Source organism: Clavispora lusitaniae (genome assembly GCF_014636115.1).
Source record: "Clavispora lusitaniae strain FDAARGOS_655 chromosome Unknown tig00002663_pilon, whole genome shotgun sequence".
Taxonomy (NCBI): Eukaryota; Fungi; Ascomycota; class Pichiomycetes; order Serinales; family Metschnikowiaceae; genus Clavispora; species Clavispora lusitaniae.
Window position 1 is genome coordinate 1,018,173 of NW_027093982.1, and position 20,585 is coordinate 1,038,757.

The following is a 20,585-nucleotide window of genomic DNA, read 5'->3' on the forward strand; positions in this document are numbered from 1 at the left end:
ATGTATGTAGGGTCTGAACGAAATTTTCGGACGCGACTTTCATCTAGTAAAGCTGATTCAGGCTTCAACGTCTAGAGTACTCTATTGATTTTATACATGAAGTGGTAAAGAAGGAAGTCTGATCGAATTTCACCAAAGTGTTTCTATATCTGACAACAGGTGAAGGCGAACGAAAAGAGCACTAAAGTCACGCGCAGGATTTCTTTATCTGCTTCACAATTTATTTGCGGAATAGACACGTATGGCGAAATTGGCAAACAATAGAAAAATTAGTGAAGCCCACCTAATTAATTAGTTTGTTTATATGGATAATGAAAATTCAACGATCTACTGATGGTTTGTTCGTATTATCTTTTTCATGTAGACTAAGTTTAGTCTGGTACTGTTGACCTGCAAGATAAGTATTCTTGCTTCTCGGTATAATTAGTTGGAAAAGTCGTAAACGCATACGCAAGCTCAAAGAATTTTAGTTTTCTTACAAAGCGAGGAACTATGTAATATTAAAAGCGCTATTCAAACTATGATCAGTTTATCGTGTGGTAAGAAGCTAATATTGATGAGTTTAGTATCTTAAATTCCTCAAAATGCAAATTAAACTCCTCGTTTACTTCGAAACTGGATTAAATTGAATAACTAGTAAAGCATAGACATTGCAAGACGAAAACAAGCAAATAAACTAGGACAAACGAAGAGGAAAAGAAGAAAAATAAACTACTACTATATTGTATTGAAATTCAGGACAAAAAGGGGAGCTCGTGCATTAGATTACCAATTACTTCACAAAAAGCATAGTTTAAATTCACACATATTCTTCAGGTCTAAACTTACGTTGATCTAGGCTTTTGCTCCACTTAGTTTAGATACCTTACTGTCAGTCCTCTTTATCTCCTATGATAGTGAGTCTTCAACCCTAACAAGCTGAGAACGAATAAAAGCTTGTTATACAAGATACTTGAAGCAGTTTGAACGTCTATGCATTATATCAATTTCTCTAAGCTTTCAGAAGAAATGAAAAAGTCTATTCGATGTTCATGAGAGTCGCCAAACTTCATGAAAGGCCATCATCGGTTCTGGAAAACCTTCTAGTTGCGCAACACAAGAGTGCCATCACGGTCGTAAACACCAGGGTTCCGAATATAGGGATCTAACTCAATGTAATTGTCTGAAAGTTCATAACTCAAGTAAATTTTGCGCCGCAAGTAATGTGAGCTCACCTCCGGGTTTGTACTCTCCACCCACCTTTTGGTCACATCCAAAAATGTAGTGAAAAGCTCATGGCGCCGTGCCACTAGCTCATAGTAGTGTGCGTCTTTTTTCTTTGGAGGCCGCGTGTGTTCTTTTGAGGGAGGTTTGTACGTCAAGTCTGCCTTGTCTTCTCCTCCCAAATACTCTGGGATATACTTGGGTTCAATAAGCTCGCATAGATCTTTGTAGCCCTTTGTGAAGTGAATTTTCGAAGACACAACGGGGTCCAACCAGTTCTTGATAATGCTCCACACCGTTTGGAAGATCCATGGTGCATTGTGCACAATGACAATTCCTAAACTTTCGGGATAATGGGCCTCAAACATGGCCATCAAAAACTTTATGGGTGCGTTGTCGGCATTCTTCATCGAAAAACCCGTCAAGTCAAACATGACCGAGCATGTATCCACAGACTCATGAACTTCACGTAAAAACAAGCGGCACCATTCGATCACCACAAGCGCAAACTTCTCTGTTTCAGGTAAAGGCGAGTCTGCAGCGAAATGCTTACTTGATTGAAACACGAAAAGCGGGTTTTTATTCCGGTCTTGTCCCCTGATAAACAGCTTGCTGACGATGAAATTCTTGATGAAGCCTACTTCTCGTGTATCTCCAGCGATGTAGGCCGGAGCATCTCCTTCCATGAGCATATCGTTCACACGGTACTCTTCGGCCTTCCAGTGTAAACTTTTGGCAAGCATCTGCATGGCGTCGTTGAAAACATATTTGCGGGCCCGAATGTAGCGAAGCAAAAGGTTGTCCACCAAGTCGTTTCGGGAAAAGGCTATGAAAGAAGAGTGGAGTACCTGCGGATCGTACTTGGCCATGAAAGGTCTAATGTTCCGCTGGGGCGACACTTTGTACGCCGATATCTGATCGACGTCCGGCTTTCCACCTGTTTTTTCTTGTTCGGTTTGTAAGTTCTGCTGACCGTTTCTTTTTTGGTTCTTTCCATTACTGTCAGTTACGCTAGTGTTGCCACTGTTGTCAGAGAGTATTGAATGGGCAGTGTAGAATGTCTGGACAGAGCTCACATCGGAATCGATATCCGGTTCGGATTCTGCACCTTCATACGAATGATACACATGTTTGATGAAAGCTGACGCCGATTCCACGTGCTCATACTTTTCCATGTGCAGCCGGGTCAACTGCTTTGCTCTGGTGGCACTCAACGGCTTTTCATGTTGTGTTTTCCTTCGATGGAAAAGCGATCTTTTCCGCTTGTGTTCCGAAATCAGCGAATGTCCTGTTTTGCTTCTGTGCAACGCAAGAGCAGTTACCGAAGATGCCACAAAAGCGTGCTTGCTTTCTATATCTTCAATTGGCACGTCCAGGCCATATCCCCAATAGTGCAAGAGAAAGGCCCAAGCTTGTTTAAGCAAAATTTCCTGATCCGGATCAAGTGATTGCACGCGTCCAGGACGGTATTGGACAGAAGACGGGTATACCAACGGATGCTCAGGCATTGAGTACTGATAAGGTTTTTCCTTTCTTTTTTTTCTTTAAATGGCGTTTATTTTGTCCGCTTTTCCATACGTGGCCACACATCTATACAAGGCTTATGTCGCGTAAATGACACTAGCGGACAGGAACGCGAATATTTTTCGACATAGCCCATGTCTCAACTTCATAGCGATAGAAGCAGACAATACGAGAGTAGAGGGAAGGCAAGACAAGTCTGTCATCAAGAATCTGTAATATTTGAAGTGCCATTTCTGAGCCATATGCATGCACACATATATTAGAGAAGTGCCTTATCTGGTGAACATTCCGCACTGATTCAGACAAGCATTGCAATGTAATGTCTTCTGCTCTTCACCTTTCTGAACGTTGCTCAAACTGGTTCGTAAGAGTACCGTAGTCGGAGAATTCTCGGCAAGTTGTTAGTTTTCGTAAAACCGTGAATCTATCCTATTGTTTCACACAATAAAGACGCACATCTTAAACTCCTCCCCTATCAAAACCGCTTCCTTGGTCTCATTTGTGCAATCTTACGGCCCTGCATCGCGAGAGGTGGCGTAAAAGGTTGGCCTGGAGCAGACCCAGGTTGTCCGAAGTTGACAGGCGGAGTGTTTTCTCTGCTCGCCAGTCCAAAGCTTCCTGGAGCACTATTGAAGCCTGTTGCACTGCCCAAAGCATTTGCAGAGAAAGAAAAGCCGCCATTGGCAGGTCCTGAACCACCAAATCCGGGAGTTGCACTTGTTTGACCAAAAGTATTACCACCGGCTGGAGTAGAACCAAATCCTGGATTGGGGTTAGCACCAAACGTGCCAAGTTGGGGAGCCGGGGCAGCAATATTGCCATTGTTGTTGGAACCAAAACCGAAACCAGCAGATGGAGTGGCCGACCGACTGGCACCAAAAGTTGATGTGACGTTATTGCTAAAATTGAATCCGTCACTTTTTGGGGGCGCAGGAGCACCAAACTTGAAAGGTGTAGACTCTTTGCTCACGTTGAAATTGAATGCTGGTTGTGGGGCATTGTTGCCGCCCCCAAAAATCTGCGCGGGATCAACCAGAGCAGTTTGTCCGAAGCTGAATCCGGAGTTGGTTGGTTGGGCATTGCCAGAAAACGAAGGTGCTGTTGTCGTAGGAGCTGAGTTTCCAAGCGCGAGACCCGGAGTAGCGGCTGGTTTGGGTGTGGTTTCTTTCGAGGAGAAGGAAAATGCAGGGGTGTTTTCTTTTGTAGTAGGTGCAAGCGAAGTAGATGTCTTTTCGCCAGTCCCACCAAAACCAAATAAGGGCTTATCTGACTTTTCGTTACCAAACAGAAATTTGGGTGCCAGCTCATTCGCCGCTGGCTTTGTTGTTTCTGTTTTTTGGCCAAATGAAAATTTAGGCGGCTCACTAGCATTCCTTTCAGATTGCCCGAAAGAAAACTTAGGCGCTTCTTTTTTGTCGTTGTTTCCAAAAGCGAAACTAGGTGGTTCTGTGTTCTCCTTCTTTTCAAAGGAAAACTTTGGTGCCTCTGTTGCTGCATTCTTTTCGAAAGAAAATGCTGGCACCTTTGACGAATCCTTCTGTTCATTTGGTTTGCTTTCTCCGAAAGAAAATTTCGGAGCATCGTTTGATTCTGCGTCTGCCTTTTGACTCGAGCCACCAAAGGAAAACTTTGGGGTTGTGGACTCTTTTGCTTCGCCACCGAAAGAGATTTTTGGCGTACTTGACTCCTTGGACTGATCTCCGAATGAAAATTTTGTCGTACTTGATGCTTTGGACCCATCTCCAAAAGAGATTTTGGGTGTGCTGGATTCCTTTGCTTGATCACCAAACAATTTTGGTGCACTCGTAGAACCGAAAGAAAACTTAGGTAAGGACGTATCTTTAGTATCATCACCCGTTTTCTTAGCACCAAAAGAGATGACTGGCGCATCCGATTTTGCGCCTGTACTACTAGAGTTTCCAAGTGAGAAACCCAGAGACTTTTCAGTGTTGGAGGAAAATAACCCTGGTTTATTGGAGTCCAGGCTCAACGCAGGAGTAGGGGTTTCGCTAGTGGATTTGGCCCCAAACGAAAACGCAGGAAGCGGGGCCTTCGAAGCTTCAGAACTTTTAGAATCACCCAGGATCTCTGTGCCCAGTTTCGAACCGAAAGAAAATGCTGGTTTAGGCTCTTCCTCCAGAGAGCGCTTTCGTTTCTCTTTAGGCTCAGAGGAAAAGGATATAGAAGGTAAACTTGGAGCAGTCTCTATCTTTTTCTCGTGAGCTGAAGGACCAGTTGAATTTTCCTTGATCAGCTCGTCGTCTTCTTTTCGCTTTTGGAGGATCGACTTAATTGCTCCCAGGTCCACATCAAAGTTGAAACCTGCACTAGGGCCGATAGATGTCTTTTTCGCTGGAGCCGGTTGCTCTTTGAGCTTGATGATGTTTGATATGCTGGCAGTTTTTTCGACGTAGTCTTTATCCAAAGATAAATCCTGTGACACGCCCAGCCTAATTGTTTCATCCAACCCAGCGCGCTGGCCTACCGACCGACGTCTTTTTATGAGTCTTTCGGAGGAACTGTCATCGGGAAAGCCCTTCGTGTCTATTTTTTCCTCCAGTTGTTTTTCAAACTTTGGGTTGCTAAGCGTACCCAAGTATCCAGTCAATTGAGTTTCACCTTTGTGTTCCACATCTTTTTTCTGTGGTTCGTAATAAAACTCGCCGGAGAACATACCGCGGCTCTTATGGCGCCTATTAGGGTGCCGCCGGCGGAATGTCCGACTGGCCTGGGTGTTTGTGAATTGAAGACGGCGCTCTAGATAATCTTGGTTGTGTGTTTGCGTCGAGCAGTCGACTTTGTTGTCGGGCCGCATGAACGAGCTGCTTTCGTCCGGGTCAACCATTGACTGGAGTCTCTTTTGCAAAAACTCGGACGCTTCCATTGTCTTTTTCATCTGCAACAACTTGTACCGTTCACGAGGGTCCAAGTTGATGAACGGTGGTCTTACCAAATTACCATCCTCGTCTTGGTATAGCGGCGCAAACTCGTGCTCAACCACCACCGGGCCGTCATTTTTTTCATCTTCCCAGTCCAGAGCATTTGTCGGTAGCACCAGGTTGCGGGGAAAACTCAATGCGGGCGAGATATCTTTCCCAAAGCCGTCAGCAGAATTTCTCCAAACACCTTTCTCGGCATCTACTATGCTGGCACGTCTTTGCTCCATAGCTCCGCCGATCAGTTGTCGTTCTGACTGAAGCGAATTCGTGAGCGCCTGATAGCCGTCTAGGCCCACAATCGACGACGAACGTGGGACTGCCGAGCTGCGCAGTTTCAAGTCCTCTTGCACAGACATTCGTCTCTTCCTCGAGGTGAAATCAGCAGGCAAAACGTCCAGGCCGATATTTTGTATCTGGTTGCCCGAGTCAGAAGCAACAGTATCATGTGTGGGTTCAGCTCGCGAAAAAACACGCTTTAGCGACGAAAAAAAACCGGTCCCCAAAAACTTTTGCCTCTTGGAGTTCGGCTCGGGTGCCGTTTGCGGGCTAACTGAGCGCTTCATACTGTGTATGTGCCGTTTGTGTTTTTTCCCTTGCTTATACTATACATTGAGTGAGGGCAGTGGGTTTTTTGCGCGCGCACACCCGTGCATTCCTCATCGCTCTGTTCCGCCGTACTACATGAGCTTTAAACCAGTCAATATGGAGAGCTAAAAGTGAAAAGTAAAGCGTAAATTATTAGCTGTCGTCACCGAAAACATCGAACGTCGCCTTATGTTGCGGAGGCATGTCGTTCGTGATATTTAGGTTGAGCCCTGCGCCCGAGCCGTTGAAAATGTCATCCGCACTTTCGTCATAGTATGCTCGCGCAGGGTTCCGGAGTCCTGTTACAGGATCTTCTCTGTTCACGCGGTCAATTTCTTTCACCAATTTGATCATGGAATTCTCGCCGTAATTTACGCCGAATAGCGCAAGGAGCGGAATCACTGCCTGTACCCAAGCATCCACTATACGTGCCCGTTGCTTGGTGCCAAGGCGTGAAATGGGGAACTCGCCCTTTTTAATAAAAGCAACAATGTCCACGATCAAATGGTGTTTGCTGAACACAGTATTGACTATAATCGGCACCAAGGCTGAGAGATTCCGGCTTCTCTTGGCCTCGCACACGACAATCGTGTAATCAGAGCATTTGAATATGCATGAACCATTTTTGTAAATGTCTGGGTGACACGACTCGATAGTAGACTCGATGTCTATTGGGAAATGATGCAATCCCATCACCTCAAAGGTGTCTGAGATTTTTCCCAACACGAAAAGAGGCTGGAAATTCGTGAGCTCCTCTCCTTTCGCCTCCCCGGGTGTATTTTTTGATATGGATATGTGGTGGAGGAATCCCAAGTCGCCTGTTCGCAAGTAAGTCAAGTCTTGATTTCCGTCAGCAATTTTCCCAAGAAACTGGGTTTTCACAAAATTGTCCACTGGACCCTTGGGCCCGTTCGTGAACGACTTTATGTTCGCCTCAGAACACACCCAAATCTCGCCAAATTCTCCCTCACGACAGACCTTATTGGTTTCTGGATTCACAATCGCTATTTCAGTGCACACTGGCACCATTCCCGAATCTTGAATTCGCAATGCGTTGGGGTACTCTGCTTGGTTCACTACAGAAACATAGCCTTGGCGCAATGCAACAGGATCCAAGAAAAGATCCACAGGTGCCACAGTCATATAAGACCGGGCTGAAATAATTGGGTTGAAGCAGTGGTTGTAAACTGCAGACATGGCGGCAGCGCCTAGCTTGGTGGGCTGGAATATTTTGGCAAGTTTACGTAGTAGATCAATCTCCACTCGTCCGTCTGTACTGATCATCATATTCTTCAAGCGCAGGAGATCAAAGCCCTTCGGGGTAAATTTGGTCACAGAATACTTCAACATCTGTTCTGTCACGAACACATCTTTGACCTTGTATTTTACAAGAGCCAAAAAGAATGCCAAGGGATTTTCTGCAAAGTTCACCGGGGAACTGAGGTATGTAGTTGTACCCAAATACACACCAAGTAAAACTGCTTGAACGAACCCGATACCAGCAGCATGCCGTACGCAGCCCACGATAGAGGAGCTTGACGATAAGTTGCATGTTTCTTTGAAAACTTTGCAGATGCGCATGATATTGTCGTGACTTAGGGCAGCACCCACTCTATAATGGTCGGAAGTAAAGTTGAGCCAGATCAAACTTGTTGTGTTTGGGTCTCTAAAATTGGCTGCTGCTTGATACTTTGCAATTTTTGAAAGAAGGCTGGCAACGTTGGCCACCTTGGATAGCTTCGAAGTGTTTTTAAGCCGGAGCGGCTTGGCACGGCGGGCATTTATCTTTTTTAATGCATCAGCTATAGGACCGGTTTTCATGAATCGCTCAACGTCGTCGTTGATAAACACCTCCAGTACATCGAAATCCTTTGTGACACCGACAAAAGCTGGAAAGTCTTCGCCGATCCTGTTCGAATCAAACGGTAGCATCGGAATCGGGATTACAGCGCACATCAAGCACGCATACAAGGCGATCACGAACTCCTCGGACAACGAATACATCAAGATGACATGCTGTCCTTGACGAATGTTGATTTTTTCAATCATGTAATGGCAAACAGCATAAACACGGAGCTCGAATTTTTTCCATGTAAGAGGCTTTGATGAGCCTTTCCCGCTGGTATCAATATTCTGGAAAGCAATAGCGTCTCCTGCGTTCGCAACACGGAACTTGAGCACATCAAGAATAGATTTAAAGTCTGTGAGAGGAGCACCAGTTTTGTCATCGAATGATTTAGGCCGATAGTCGATTGTTGAAATTTGAGGTGGAAACCGCTGGAGCGACAGGCTTCGAAGTTGTGAAGCATATGGTGACCAAATACCGCCAATTATGTCTTCACCATATGGCACCATACTTACTGATTGGCGCACGAAGAACTTGACAAACTCGGCCTTAAGGGTTCCTTCCAAGAACTTTTTCTTGCAGAGCATGTTAGCGATTTCTAAACCACCACTTCGCATGATTTTGGGCAACGTGTCGCAATCAACAACAACCACGCAAAAAAGCCGAAGCTGGTGATGTGAGCTCAAAGTGTCAAAGCATTTTTGCGCAATTGCATTCAACATGGGTTCATTCAAGGGAACAGCGCTGTAATCAAATTTCTTTCCTGATTTGGAGCCTCCACCTGCTGGATCATCTACAATCACTCGCCGAAGGATCTCTGCCTCGACGATGGCGACAGGCAAATGCTCATTGCCGATGAAAACATCAAATATCGTACAATCGTGAACCTGGCGCACCTCGGAGGCCAAAGTTGCCAATAGATGTGAAGAATAGTGGTAGCGCGTGCCTCCCGTGATTGCTTGCTTTCGCAGACGGTACAATTTCTGGTCCACCCAGCTCACACGTTGCCGAATTCTATCCTCGTAGAGACCCAATACGTAGACTTTCCCTTGATGTGTGAATCCGAGAAGTCCTGTGCGAAGGAAGTCCTGTTCCAAAACGCCATTGGCGTCACGGCATTTGGCGTGGAAAATCTGTCGAGACTCTTTGCGAAGGCCGTAGAAACCGCCCAGGAGACAAGGACTATCGATCCAGAGCTCTCCCAATTCTCCCTGGCACACCAAAGTGGCCAGCTCGGGATTCACCACAGCTAATGTGGCGTCGGGCAAAGGGTAACCAAACGCATCGACGCGAAGCGTGTCTGGCGTTTCCTCAACCACGCAGACTCTGTTTCGGGCCAACAGCTCCTTGTCGATGAAGACGCAAGAGAGGTCATTGTTTGCGGACGGCACGAGCCAGTCTCGCATCGACACCACCATTCCTCCATATTCACTTAACGTAAGCATGGGGATGATGGCATTGTATGCGTTGAGACAACCCAAAGGTTTGAGGTACCGTTCTGTGAGCACCTCGACAAACTCACCGTCGACAGTGAGTGCATTGATCAAAACCCAGCGAAGCGGGGAGAAATCCACTCGCTGCGCCTTTGAAAAGTACCGCGTAGCATTGGGTGCCTGCTGGTAGTCGTATGTTGCCCGCTTCAAGCCGAGGAAGTCTGCGAGAAGCAAGTTGGCCCGAGTTTTCGAGACAATGTGTGCAAAGAGACCTTGGACTTCCATGACTTTAGGAGGGGCCCATACCAACATGTTACCCGAGTAAACGGAAAACATCACGCCCACAATCAAGCCAATGGACATGCGCACGTCGACAGTGGCTAAAAACAGCCTTCGCTGCGTGCAAAGGTCGCCGCCCGAAGGAACGCTCAGGAGAGAAGTGGCGAGGCAGTTCATCTGGTGCAACACGGTTCTGTGGCTGAGAGCCACGCCACGCAATTCTCCGACGGGCGAGCGGGCGTATTCGACGTAGGCCAAGTCGTTTTCCTTGTGGCGGGCCAAAATGTGTTCCTGTTCCGACTTGCGGGCAGAACCCAAGTCTGACGTGCGGAGACGAGCCACTTTGGCCGGCCACACAAAGTCTGGCGCCGGAAGCTTGTCGATTTCCTTGTACATGGTTTCGGACATGAGCACGAGCGACGCAGACGCCACGCCGACAATGTCGAGCATCTCTGCAAGCAGAATGTCCAGGTGGATTGGGATGGCGGTGGCATTGGCGAGGAAACAGCCGAAAAGCGCCACGGTGAACTCGCAGACCTCTGTCTGGCGGTAGAGCAACACCACGGCGGCGCCCAGCTTGCCGCTGGTGCGGTGCTTCACCTCGTGGGCCACCTTGGCCGCTTTCAAAAACATCTTCTCCCATGTGATGGACTGGGCCTCCTTGCCGCGCGCGTCGAGCGCCACCATGGCCAAGTCTGTCTTTGCCGACTCGGCGCGCTTGCGGAGAAGCTCCACAAGACTGTGTTTGGCGAACGAAGCATAGTCGCTGGGCTTGCGGGGAAGCAAAGGCGGCTCGAGAGTCTGCACGGCCTCGTTTGCAGGGCGGACTTGCTGGTGGAGCCGCTGCACCAGGCGCATGATTTCTTCGCGTCGGTTGATGTAGGTCCACTGGTCGATGGAGGCGGCGGCAAAGTCGTTTTCGAGTTTCTGGAGCAAAAGCGCCATGTCTGGAGGTATGTCGGGCGTGCCGCCCACGTACGCGGACGGCTCTTTGGCGACGCCCATGCCGTCGTGCGGCGGCGGCTGTCCGATGTTCATGTTGGGCAAGTCGCTACGGAGCGTGGTGGTGGTGGAGTATGGAAAAGGTGTGTATTTGGTGGACTTTGGAGTGGACTGGAGTATATATGGTGCAGATGCGCAAAATAGGCTCGCCCAGTGCAGGAAAGTGAAGCCAGAAGTTAAACTGGGGAAGCTGGAACTGGTGGGAATGGACGAGAAAAAAAGTTGGTGGAGTTGGTAGAGTTGGTAGAGTTTGATGGCGTGAGACAAGTTGCGATGAGCTGAGAACCGGTTGATAAGATGGGGAAAGTTGCGTGGAGGTCAGAAGCCGAGGTGCTGGCCCGTTCCGGTGAATGGTGCGAAAGACTAGACCGTTTACTGTCAGAGGGTGCAGTAGAAGCAAAGGCGTAGATAGTACGACCAAATTGAGCTAGAACTGGCTTCTGGCGTATTCTGCAGTGTTACGGAACGACAATTATAAAAATGGACACGGCATTGAGAACAACCTACAGTCAAAGGGTTTCACACTAATGGTATCTACATCCAAGGGCAAAACAGCAGTTTCCCGGTAAGAGGACAGACTGTATTTCAGGATGGGCATCGATAATGTGGTGCTAATTGAACCTACGATCAACAATTTGAGCGATTGTCATTATCTGTAGTTGTTGAAATGAATAAAAGCGGCTCAGGCTTAATCAACCAAAAACAAGCAAACAATTGAAGAAAAGTGAAGAGAGCATAAAAGATACTCTAGCACAAAAGGCTCTTCTAAGAGGAATCAAGCTATATCAAATTGGCATGATCACTTTAGGATTGTCAAAATTCTATGAGCTTCGCACAACATGAATCTGCTCGAGATTTATCTGCTCGAATGAGCAAAACACTGATTGAACAATTCACATGCTACACAAGTTTTGACGTCAATGAGCTTAAGTCATTTTGTATGATTTACTGTTTCAACACGTATTTTCAGTTTCTCTTATAATGGCAAGCTTCTCAGCATTCACGTTAGGTGAAAGTACTTGAGTTTCCATAGCACAATCTTGATAGTAACTTAACTTCCCAAAGTAGCATCGCTAATGGTCCAATTCAGATGAACTATACACTTCGAAAACCTAACAGACATTTACTCTCGTTCCTCATTATGACCAGCAGGCAAAGGTCCCAATCGCCAAGTCATTTTGCCTGGCGAGTCGTAGAGTTATATTAGCAAGATGCAGCAAGTGTCTTCGTTACTGTTATTCTCAACAGGATAAACATTCCTCGCCTCCTTATTATTCTCTTGTCTGCAGCTCACTTATTGAGAATGCCAGGGCCCTTGTATAGAAGCTCATCAGGAACGGGAATACCTTTGGCGTGGCACATGGCCACCAACTTTGAGTTTTCCTCCTTCAAATACTCAATGTAGTCTGCCGACTTTGAGAGAATGTTGAGCTCGGACCGACTTTCGTCTTCCGTCAAGGAAGGTGTGAGCTCCACAATTCTGTCAAACTCGGCCCGAATGTTTTCTCGTCTTTTCTGCTCCGAGGCAATGTGATGCGCCTAATGTTAGCTCGGCGAAACGACATGGTTTATGCAAAACGTACCTTCTTCTGGTCTTCACTCAACGTTGAGACTTTCTTTCTTTTTTCCGCCATGTGTAGAATACAGATAAGAGTACCTATACAGATTAGAGTACCTATACAGATTAGAGTACCTATACAGATTAGACGAGCCGAATTTGTGGGGTGCGGTTGGTTTTGATCCGCGCACGACACCGCCATGTGCGGCGCTACCAGGCACAAGAAAGTGGGCAACTGCACCAGACTGCAAAAACCCATTGAAACATGGCAGAGCAAAAAATGAACTCTCCCAGGGGTGAGTCGAACACCCGATCTCAAGATTACAATTCCATTACAGTCTCGCGCCTTAGCCAGCTTGGCCACCGGGAGGTGTTCCAATAGGGTCATTTAAAAGCCGGTTTAGTGTGGACTTCATGTGCGACTGCAGAAATTACCGCATTGGGTAAATTGTTATAAGAAATGGCCAACCTTTTGGGTAGTAGTGGCGTAATCTTAGACAGTCACAAAATGCAAGTGGTTAAATGTACGACTTTTGATTGACGTTAGCATCAGTGTTTCCAGCCAATCAGAACGATTATCATTCTACTAAATTAGTCTCATGACATAGTAAGAGAAGTACAGAAGCACCCACTTCCGCAAAGGGAAAATACCGGTCCATCCGATTACTCCATAGCTGTGGGCAGTGACATTCTTTTTTTCTCGTCTGTTCGCTTTTCCTCGCCGAATGTGAACATATTTTCGCTCGTTCTAGTCTAGATATATATTTATTACATGCTTGATTGTGTTGCCTGACATGAAGAATAATTATTCTAATAAAACTAATATGTGTTGATGAACGCTTATAAACACACATATTTGCTAACCTGTTTTTTCTTTCCAGTCTCCATCAACATTTCGTCTAAAGACATTACAAAATGTCAACTAATTGACAACATCAATGAACATTAACCGGATAATAACTTATATACGTAACAAATATCTGATATACTGCAGTTCATTAAAATGCTACCGAGTTGTTTCACCACACTGCAACAAATGCTCTGACGTAACACATCCAAACGTATATCCTACATTGTAGATAGCTTCGTCGTCTGGTACTTTGGTCCACTCCCCAAATACGATTTTTTCTCTGTTGAAAATCGTACGGCGTCGCACACTTATTGTCCTTTGCAATGCCCCTGTCGCTACAAAGCTAGAGGTTTTCATCTGGGGCTGAACAACTTTACCTGGAAGGACTTCACAGAAAACTTTTTGCGCCGTATACTGAGCTCGCATCAATGTTGTTCTCAAGTTGCTTTCCTGTCCGAATATTTTGGTGTGCAACCTTAATCCAAATGACGCTTGCAGAAACATGCCGTAGGTTTTCGTCACCGTTGTAGGAGTTTCCGAGGCAGAATTGTCGATGCACAGGCCTATGGGTGTCCAGTGGCTTGGGAGATGAACAAACTTGGCAGAAGATAGATCAGTTTGGACATATAGTGAGGGCATTTGATTCGGCTGGTCTTGTGCTGGAGGGCTTAAGAGAGACATGCTGTTTTCCAAAACATCAATCGGAACAATCACTGACGAGTCGTTTTGGACTTGGACAATGCCTCCGCTCTCAAGCAAAACCGCGTTCAAGCTGTCCACAGACTCGATTTCGTGGATGGAGAGATTATCGTAGACAAGGGGGATTTGTGCCGAGACTATAGAAACAAGAAGCAAGATTCGCCACATTGTAGGAAGTATATTTTTGATTTGCGGGTCCGACAGCACGTTTAAGGCTGTTTCATTTTCTCACATTTGTAGTCTTGGCCGACCAAACATGCTATACTCTGCTCACATTTGCATCTGTATTAGCATTCTGGGGGACTTTTTTAGGGACCCCATCAAGTTGGTTTTCTAGTCAATATTCAATGAATGAAATGCAATAACCTTCTTTTTGGTATTGGGGTTTCAAGACAGCCATTACGATATTCTTCCGTCACTCTTATCTTACTTTGAGAATTTTCAATCGAGTTTGAGACGCTACTTTTGGCTCTTTTCCCTTTTATTTTACCCTTTTGTTTACCCTTTTGTTTACCCTTCTGTTTACCCTTTTGTTTACCCTTTTGTTTTGCCCTTTTGTTTTGCCCTCCAAGTAGTATTTTCTACTGACATGCTCAATATTTCTATTGTGCTTGGGTTTTCTCACCTTGGCTTTATCATTTTTGCGCACTTGCACCCACACATTTATGGTGTCTGGATGTGCTCTGACAAAAAAAAAAGACCAATCCTTATTGTTTTTCCAACCAAATGCCCTTCAGATTCCCGGTCAAGTTCGAGCTTCCCAAGCATTCCTACCTCAATAGCAGAGTCATCAAAGACCACTTCAAGCGCTTGCAGTTTGCCGAACATGAGGTCACAAGAAAAGCGTTGAAGTATATTGCCAGAAACACCGAACTTCCTGCCAGAGCCCGTTTGGAAGCCCAGTTACAGCTCACAGCCATGCCCAAATACACTTCCCCCACACAAATCAAGGAAAGATGTGTCGCCTCGGGCCACAGCCGCTCGGTGATCACCGACTTCAAGTTGAACAGAACCGCCTTCAGAGAACGGGCCCGGGCGGGCCAGATTCCAGGTGTGCAAAAGGCATCCTGGTGATTGTACATAGACTGTAAATAGACGATTATCACGGGGATTCGTAGCTACGACCGATGAGTGTGCTGAGTTATGTATGTTATGTCGATGTGATGATTACCAGCGAATTACTCAATGGAGATCTCTGGAGGATTCTCTCGCAGACTGTAGATCTTATCCATATGTGAAACCAGGAGATGTATCAGAGACTTCACAGCTGTCTTCCATACTTGCTAGGGATACTTTAAACTAGCTTTAGGGTTAGATAAGCGAGCTCATGGCTGTACGTGAATCTTCACGAAACATCGAACTATCCATCTGTTACCGGGTGATAAAGGAACCCTGTTGGCTTACGTGAAAATACTGTTGAAGCAGTCAGGCAGAATTACAAGACTGGATCCAGCCAAATCACTTGTTCCTTACCGCTTCGATCCGTGGATACTCGTGCATTCAACGCCACACAAAACGATGTGCCTGGAGTTGGGCAAAAGTAATGTCATCACGTTCAATATCTATGAGTGGGTCCGTGGGGTCCATTGGCCCCTTTTTCCTTTGAACCTTGTTGTGTGAAACATCAGCACTCTCTCTCGCTTCCTCTGCATCCACTTTTTCTGTCTCCTCTGTACCTGCTTTTCCTGATTCCTCTATATCTGCTTTTCCTGATTCCTCTGTATCTGCTTTTCCTGTTTCCTCTCGATCTGCTTTTTCTATTTCCACTGTATCTGGTTTTTCATTATTTTTTTCTATCGTCTCGGTTTCTGATTTCGCTTCCAGCTCGCCCTTCTGGCGTTCATTTTCATCGCCCTTATTTCCTCCCTTTCGAAGAGCTTCATGAGCTGAACGCATGACAAATCCCGTGTCTTCAACATCCTCATCTTCATCAAACGACAAGGCAACCCGCTTCCGCTTGCGAGGGGCTGGTTTGTCATTCTTCTCGTTTGTTTCTTCCTCTTGCCTTTTTTCTCTTCTTCCGAGATCCTCAAAGTACGCCTCCTCCACTTCCACACCCGTCACTTTTGCAGGATACAACGGTGCGCCATCTGGTCCTTTTTCACCGTCATGGATCTTCATCACGTTGTAGAATGAATCGCCAGTGACACGTCCAATCATCACGTGTCGGTTATTGAGTTCTGGTGCTGGTTGGGTAGTGATGAAAAACCCTTCTGCAGAAGCATACTGGTCGCTTCGAAGAAGACCCACACATCCTCTGACAGAGAATCGTAATCGGGAGTGAAACTCAGGAGCAAAAGGTTCTCCTCCGGCTACAGGATCCACCTGTATCAGATTCTCCTGCGGCGTGAATGTAGCATTGTTATAATCCCCGTTCACCAAGTTGGAGAGAAATTTTTTGCAGGCAGTGGGTGTTTCTTTTGCAAACAATTCGATGGATATGCGCCCTTTGGTTGTAGAAAGCACAATCCTGGCTGTTGGTGGTAACTCCATAGTCTGAAGAGTAGTAGTCTAGTGGAGTATATGCAGATGGGAAGACTTCGCACCCGTACATCAGACAGCATCAGTAGAAACTGTGTTCATGTCCTTCGGCGAAAAATCGGGAATTGACCATTATTCAGTTTGAGTTTCCTTATGCTTCGACTGTTATTCACCTTCTTCATGATCTTCTTGGGGGAACCTGTAGTGACAAGATGTAGCCTTGTGTGTAGGACATTGGACATGATACCAAAGCCACCATTGACTAGCAAAATAAAGACCAAATCTGGTTAAATGTGATCTTGTTGCAAAAGGAGCACAAGCATTGGAAAGAGATGAAGAAGGTGGGTAAATTGAACAATTCTTGATATTTTTCTGCGTACATTCACTTTAGGATTATTCTGTAATGTGGCATGAGGGTGCAAAATGCGACAATAATAATTCTGGCTATAGTCGAAAGCTCACAAAACAAAAACCAACTTAAACAACTTAAACAACTTGAACAACTTTAACAACTTGAACAACTTAAACAACTTAATCGAACCAAACCAACTTCAAAGCACATTTTCAAAACATTTCAAATCGAACCGGATCAAATCCAACGAACTATTTCCATGCCGTCGTTTGGACATTCTGCATACACTACCACCTACTGTTTGTTGATCGCGCACCCGTGCACCACACACCTCGAAGCTACTCACCGCCTACTTCCCAAGAAACATGGGTTCACTCAAATCGTTTGTGAAAGCAGTCCGCAAAGCGAAAACCATTGCAGACGAGCGCACGGTGGTCCGCAAAGAGGCTGCGGCGATCCGAACGTCGTTCCGTGATCCGAATCTCGACCAGGCCACGCGGCGCGTCAACGTGTCCAAGTTGTTGTATCTCTACATTTTGGGAGAGAAAACGCATTTCGGCCAGGTGGAATGTCTCAAGTTGTTGGCGCTGGCGCGCTTTGCCGACAAGCGGTTGGGCTACTTGGCCACTATGCTTCTCTTGGACGAGAACCAGGAGGTTTTGACGCTTTTGACCAATTCCTTGGACAACGACATGCAGCACCCCAACACGTTTATTGTCGGGCTTGCGTTGAGCTGCTTGGGTAGCGTGGCGTCCCCCGAGTTGGCCCGCGACTTGTACGCCAACGTGGACCGCATCTTGGGCTCGTCCAGCCCATACTTGAAGAAAAAAGCCTGTCTTGTGGCGGCTAAGTTGGTGGACAAGGAGCCGGACTTGGGCGAGGTGTTTGCCGCGCGTGTGCTGGCGCTTATTCTGGACAAAACGCCGCTGGTTTTGTTGGGCACATGCCGCTTGGTCCAGGCCATCCACAGCCAATGCCCCGACTTGCGAGAAGCCATGGTCAAGACGGTTCCACGGTGGATTGCGCACCTCCGCCGCGTGCTTGCAAGCGGATACATGCCCGAGTACGATGTGGGAGGAGTCACAGACCCGTTCTTGCAGGTGGCACTTCTCCAGACATTGCGGGCGTTGGTTTCTGACGAAAACTGTCCAGCACAGCTCGTGGAGGAAACCAACGACGTCTTGGCTGCCGTGGCGCTGGGTTTAGATGGCGGCAAGAACGCTGCGCATGCCGTGTTGTATGAGTGTGTCAAGACCATCTTTCTGATCCGCCTGGATCCGGCTTTGAAGGTGTTGGGTGTCAACCTTTTGGGCAAGTTTTTGCAGGCCAAGGACAACAACACACGCTACGTGGCGCTCGAGCTGTTGTTGACAGTGATGGACTTTGAGCCGCAGGCCGTGCAGCGCCATCGTGCCACCATTGTTTCTTGTTTGCACGATGGCGATGTATCAATGCGCCGTCGTGCATTGGAGTTGGTTTTCGCTATCCTCAACGAACAGAACATCCGGGTGTTGATGCGTGAGGTTTTGGCATTCTTAGAACACTGCCCTGACCCGGACTTGCGGCCATACGTGGCGTCACAGTTGGCAATTGCTGTGTTCCGCTACGCACCCAACGACAAGTGGCAGTTTGACACCCTTGTGCGGATGCTCCGTGTAGGAGGCTCGTCAGTGGCACCAGACATTGTGGCTTCAATCTTGGCACTTGTGATGCGCTGTACTGATGCAGAATTGCGCCGCCATGTGGTTAGCCGTTTACTTCTGGCCACGCTTACAGATCCGTCGCAGTATGCATTGGCTTTGGTGGTGGTGTGGCTGCTCGGTGAGTACGCCGATGCTGTTGTGGGAACAAGCGTTGAAGTATCGGGCAAGGAGCAAGCCGTGACTGAAGAGACTATAGTGGACGTGCTTGATCGTTTCGCCAACAGTTCAAGCTTCTCCGCAACAGAGACTGTTCAATTGGTGATGTACATTTTGACGGCAGCCATCAAGTTGTCAGTTAAATTCAATGGTGCCAAGACGCTTGAGCTGTTGCGTTTGCTTATCTCATCCCGCACAACCGATCAGAACCTCGAGATCCAGACCCGTGCTGTGGAGTACCAGCAGATATTTGGTGTTGACGAGAAGTTACGCCGCGGGTTGTTAGCACGTATGCCACCTCCACCTGAAAAAGAACGTGAAGCACTCAGTTTGCAAAATGAACCCAAACCAAAAGTGAAACCCGCTGCAGCCGCCAGCGCCGATGACTTGCTTGATCTTCTTGATCTGAATGATACTCCTCTGCAGAACAACCAGCCCAACCTGACTGGCCAGACCACAGACCTTTTGTCGGACATTTTTGGCTCCACGGACAAGAAGGTCACACCAGCCAAGAACGATGTCGTGGACGATCTTTTGGGTCTTTCCCTAGACAGTCCACTGTCTCGTTCCAATGTTGGAGCCGGAGGCTCAGCTGCCGCTGCATTCAGCGGTTCCAGCGGACAAGCAGCTCTGGGTGCATCTGAAATCGAAGCGTTTGCCAATGGCCACTTGCGCATCACGTTTGCGCCAGCATCGTTTTCGCCCGGTGAAGCCGTACTCGAATCCCGCATCACATCCATGGCGCCACAAAGCCGCATTGAACATGTTCAATTGCTCATTGCTGTGCCCAAGACGCAAAAGCTCGCCATGTCCACAGTAGCCGGAACTGACTCACTCACTAACGGCAGCGAGATTAGGCAGGTGTTGCGCATCTCAGGAAAGAGCGGAACACGTATCAAGTTGAGGGTCAAGGTCAAATACACTGTTGACGGTTCTGCCAATGAGACACAGTTTGACTTTGCCCAAATTGAGCATTCATTGTGAGGACATACATAAGGTAGAAGGAAAAAAAACTATACAGTTACAACTCCACGCTCGAGGAGACACCTTCGGCAGCATGGTCCACAGCCTTGGCGAATGGCTTCTGTGGCTTGATGTACGTCTGGGTAAGAGGGTGGATGAAGTTCTCATACACGAGAGCAGCACCGCCGGTGGCAGGAATGCCAATATAGATCAAAAACACCGTTTTGAACAAGTAGTAGAAGGGCACCCAGTACAAGATGGCGCGCGACCAGAACTCAGCCACGTTCAAGAACGCAAACACAACCCAGTAAGTCAACAATTGCGTGTCGTCTTTGGTGGACGCAGACTCGAGCGCAACCAAAGAGTAGTAGCCTGGCACAACAAAACCGGCAATGTTCGACAACAATTGGCCAACGCCTGCGACATTCAAGAAGATCAACAAGAAGTAGACGCCAACGCCGCCCAAAACAAAGTATGATCTGGGCAAGCCTGTCTGTTGTTCAAAAACCTGCAATGGCTTGACGCCTTGGGTGGACTAAAAGTTAGTGGGCCAGAAGTATGGACACGAGCGAATTGAAGCACGTACTTGGTCGATGTGGGTCAAAAAATCTTTGACTTGTTTAGGAAGAGCGGACATGTTTAGAGATCGCAAGAGAGACAATTGGCGAGAGATATATACAAAAGGCTTGCTTCCTGCAGAAAACTGCGCAACTAAGATAGTAAAGCTTATATGAGTAATGGAACTGAAGAGAATTAAAAACCTGTCAAAATGGAGATTTGTAATTGTGACATAAGGTAACCGTGAAAATTTCCCTGCCTGAGTTGGTTTTGAGGTTTGGATTTGTCTACGGGTTTTCAATCGTTTAGGTCATTTTGCGAACCGCGGAAGCTTTAGATTAGGGAAGGCACATATGCGAATGCTAGCTCTGGTATGAACAAATCGAGAAGACAATTTGGCATATCCACTTTTGGAGTTGTTGTTTCAAAAACGCCGGTGATGTAATGTTCTTAA

The 20,585-nt window shown here is 47.0% G+C and overlaps 9 protein-coding genes and 1 non-coding gene across 10 annotated transcripts; 2 read left to right on the forward strand and 8 right to left on the reverse strand. All coding sequences in view use genetic code 12, as the record gives it.

Annotated features, from left to right (window-relative positions):
* Positions 1–1,082: 1,082 nt before the first annotated feature.
* Positions 1,083–2,711, reverse strand: FOB63_005071 (uncharacterized protein; the record flags this gene model as incomplete). The annotated part of the gene is made up of 1 exon (XM_002617243.2): positions 1,083–2,711. The coding sequence occupies one exon, from the start codon at positions 2,709–2,711 to the stop codon at positions 1,083–1,085; it is 1,629 nt and encodes a 542-aa protein (XP_002617289.2).
* A 491-nt stretch (positions 2,712–3,202) lies between these two features.
* On the reverse strand, positions 3,203–6,229 carry FOB63_005072 (FG-nucleoporin; the record flags this gene model as incomplete). Its single annotated transcript, XM_002617242.2, has 1 exon — positions 3,203–6,229. The coding sequence occupies one exon, from the start codon at positions 6,227–6,229 to the stop codon at positions 3,203–3,205; it is 3,027 nt and encodes a 1,008-aa protein (XP_002617288.2).
* Positions 6,230–6,404: 175 nt separating this feature from the next.
* Positions 6,405–10,847, reverse strand: FOB63_005073 (uncharacterized protein; the record flags this gene model as incomplete). The annotated part of the gene is made up of 1 exon (XM_002617241.2): positions 6,405–10,847. One exon carries the CDS (start codon positions 10,845–10,847, stop codon positions 6,405–6,407), a length of 4,443 nt encoding a protein of 1,480 aa, XP_002617287.2.
* A 1,254-nt stretch (positions 10,848–12,101) lies between these two features.
* Positions 12,102–12,445, reverse strand: INO4 (Ino4p; the record flags this gene model as incomplete). Its single annotated transcript, XM_066102456.1, has 2 exons — positions 12,102–12,350; positions 12,395–12,445. The coding sequence occupies 2 exons, from the start codon at positions 12,443–12,445 to the stop codon at positions 12,102–12,104; spliced, it is 300 nt and encodes a 99-aa protein (XP_065958221.1).
* Positions 12,446–12,655: 210 nt separating this feature from the next.
* On the reverse strand, positions 12,656–12,739 carry FOB63_005695. The gene has a single exon. It is a non-coding gene; the product is annotated as a tRNA-Tyr (tRNA).
* A 636-nt stretch (positions 12,740–13,375) lies between these two features.
* Positions 13,376–14,086, reverse strand: FOB63_005075 (uncharacterized protein; the record flags this gene model as incomplete). Its single annotated transcript, XM_002617240.2, has 1 exon — positions 13,376–14,086. One exon carries the CDS (start codon positions 14,084–14,086, stop codon positions 13,376–13,378), a length of 711 nt encoding a protein of 236 aa, XP_002617286.2.
* Positions 14,087–14,644: 558 nt separating this feature from the next.
* MRP2 (mitochondrial 37S ribosomal protein uS14m) lies at positions 14,645–14,992 on the forward strand (the record flags this gene model as incomplete). The annotated part of the gene is made up of 1 exon (XM_002617239.2): positions 14,645–14,992. The coding sequence occupies one exon, from the start codon at positions 14,645–14,647 to the stop codon at positions 14,990–14,992; it is 348 nt and encodes a 115-aa protein (XP_002617285.1).
* A 426-nt stretch (positions 14,993–15,418) lies between these two features.
* FOB63_005077 (Cyclophilin type peptidyl-prolyl cis-trans isomerase/CLD family protein) lies at positions 15,419–16,411 on the reverse strand (the record flags this gene model as incomplete). Its single annotated transcript, XM_002617238.2, has 1 exon — positions 15,419–16,411. The coding sequence occupies one exon, from the start codon at positions 16,409–16,411 to the stop codon at positions 15,419–15,421; it is 993 nt and encodes a 330-aa protein (XP_002617284.2).
* Positions 16,412–17,116: 705 nt separating this feature from the next.
* APL4 (Apl4p) lies at positions 17,117–19,594 on the forward strand (the record flags this gene model as incomplete). Its single annotated transcript, XM_002617237.2, has 1 exon — positions 17,117–19,594. One exon carries the CDS (start codon positions 17,117–17,119, stop codon positions 19,592–19,594), a length of 2,478 nt encoding a protein of 825 aa, XP_002617283.2.
* Positions 19,595–19,631: 37 nt separating this feature from the next.
* On the reverse strand, positions 19,632–20,210 carry YOP1 (uncharacterized protein; the record flags this gene model as incomplete). Its single annotated transcript, XM_066102457.1, has 2 exons — positions 19,632–20,108; positions 20,160–20,210. The coding sequence occupies 2 exons, from the start codon at positions 20,208–20,210 to the stop codon at positions 19,632–19,634; spliced, it is 528 nt and encodes a 175-aa protein (XP_065958222.1).
* Between the last annotated feature and the right edge of the window lie 375 nt (positions 20,211–20,585).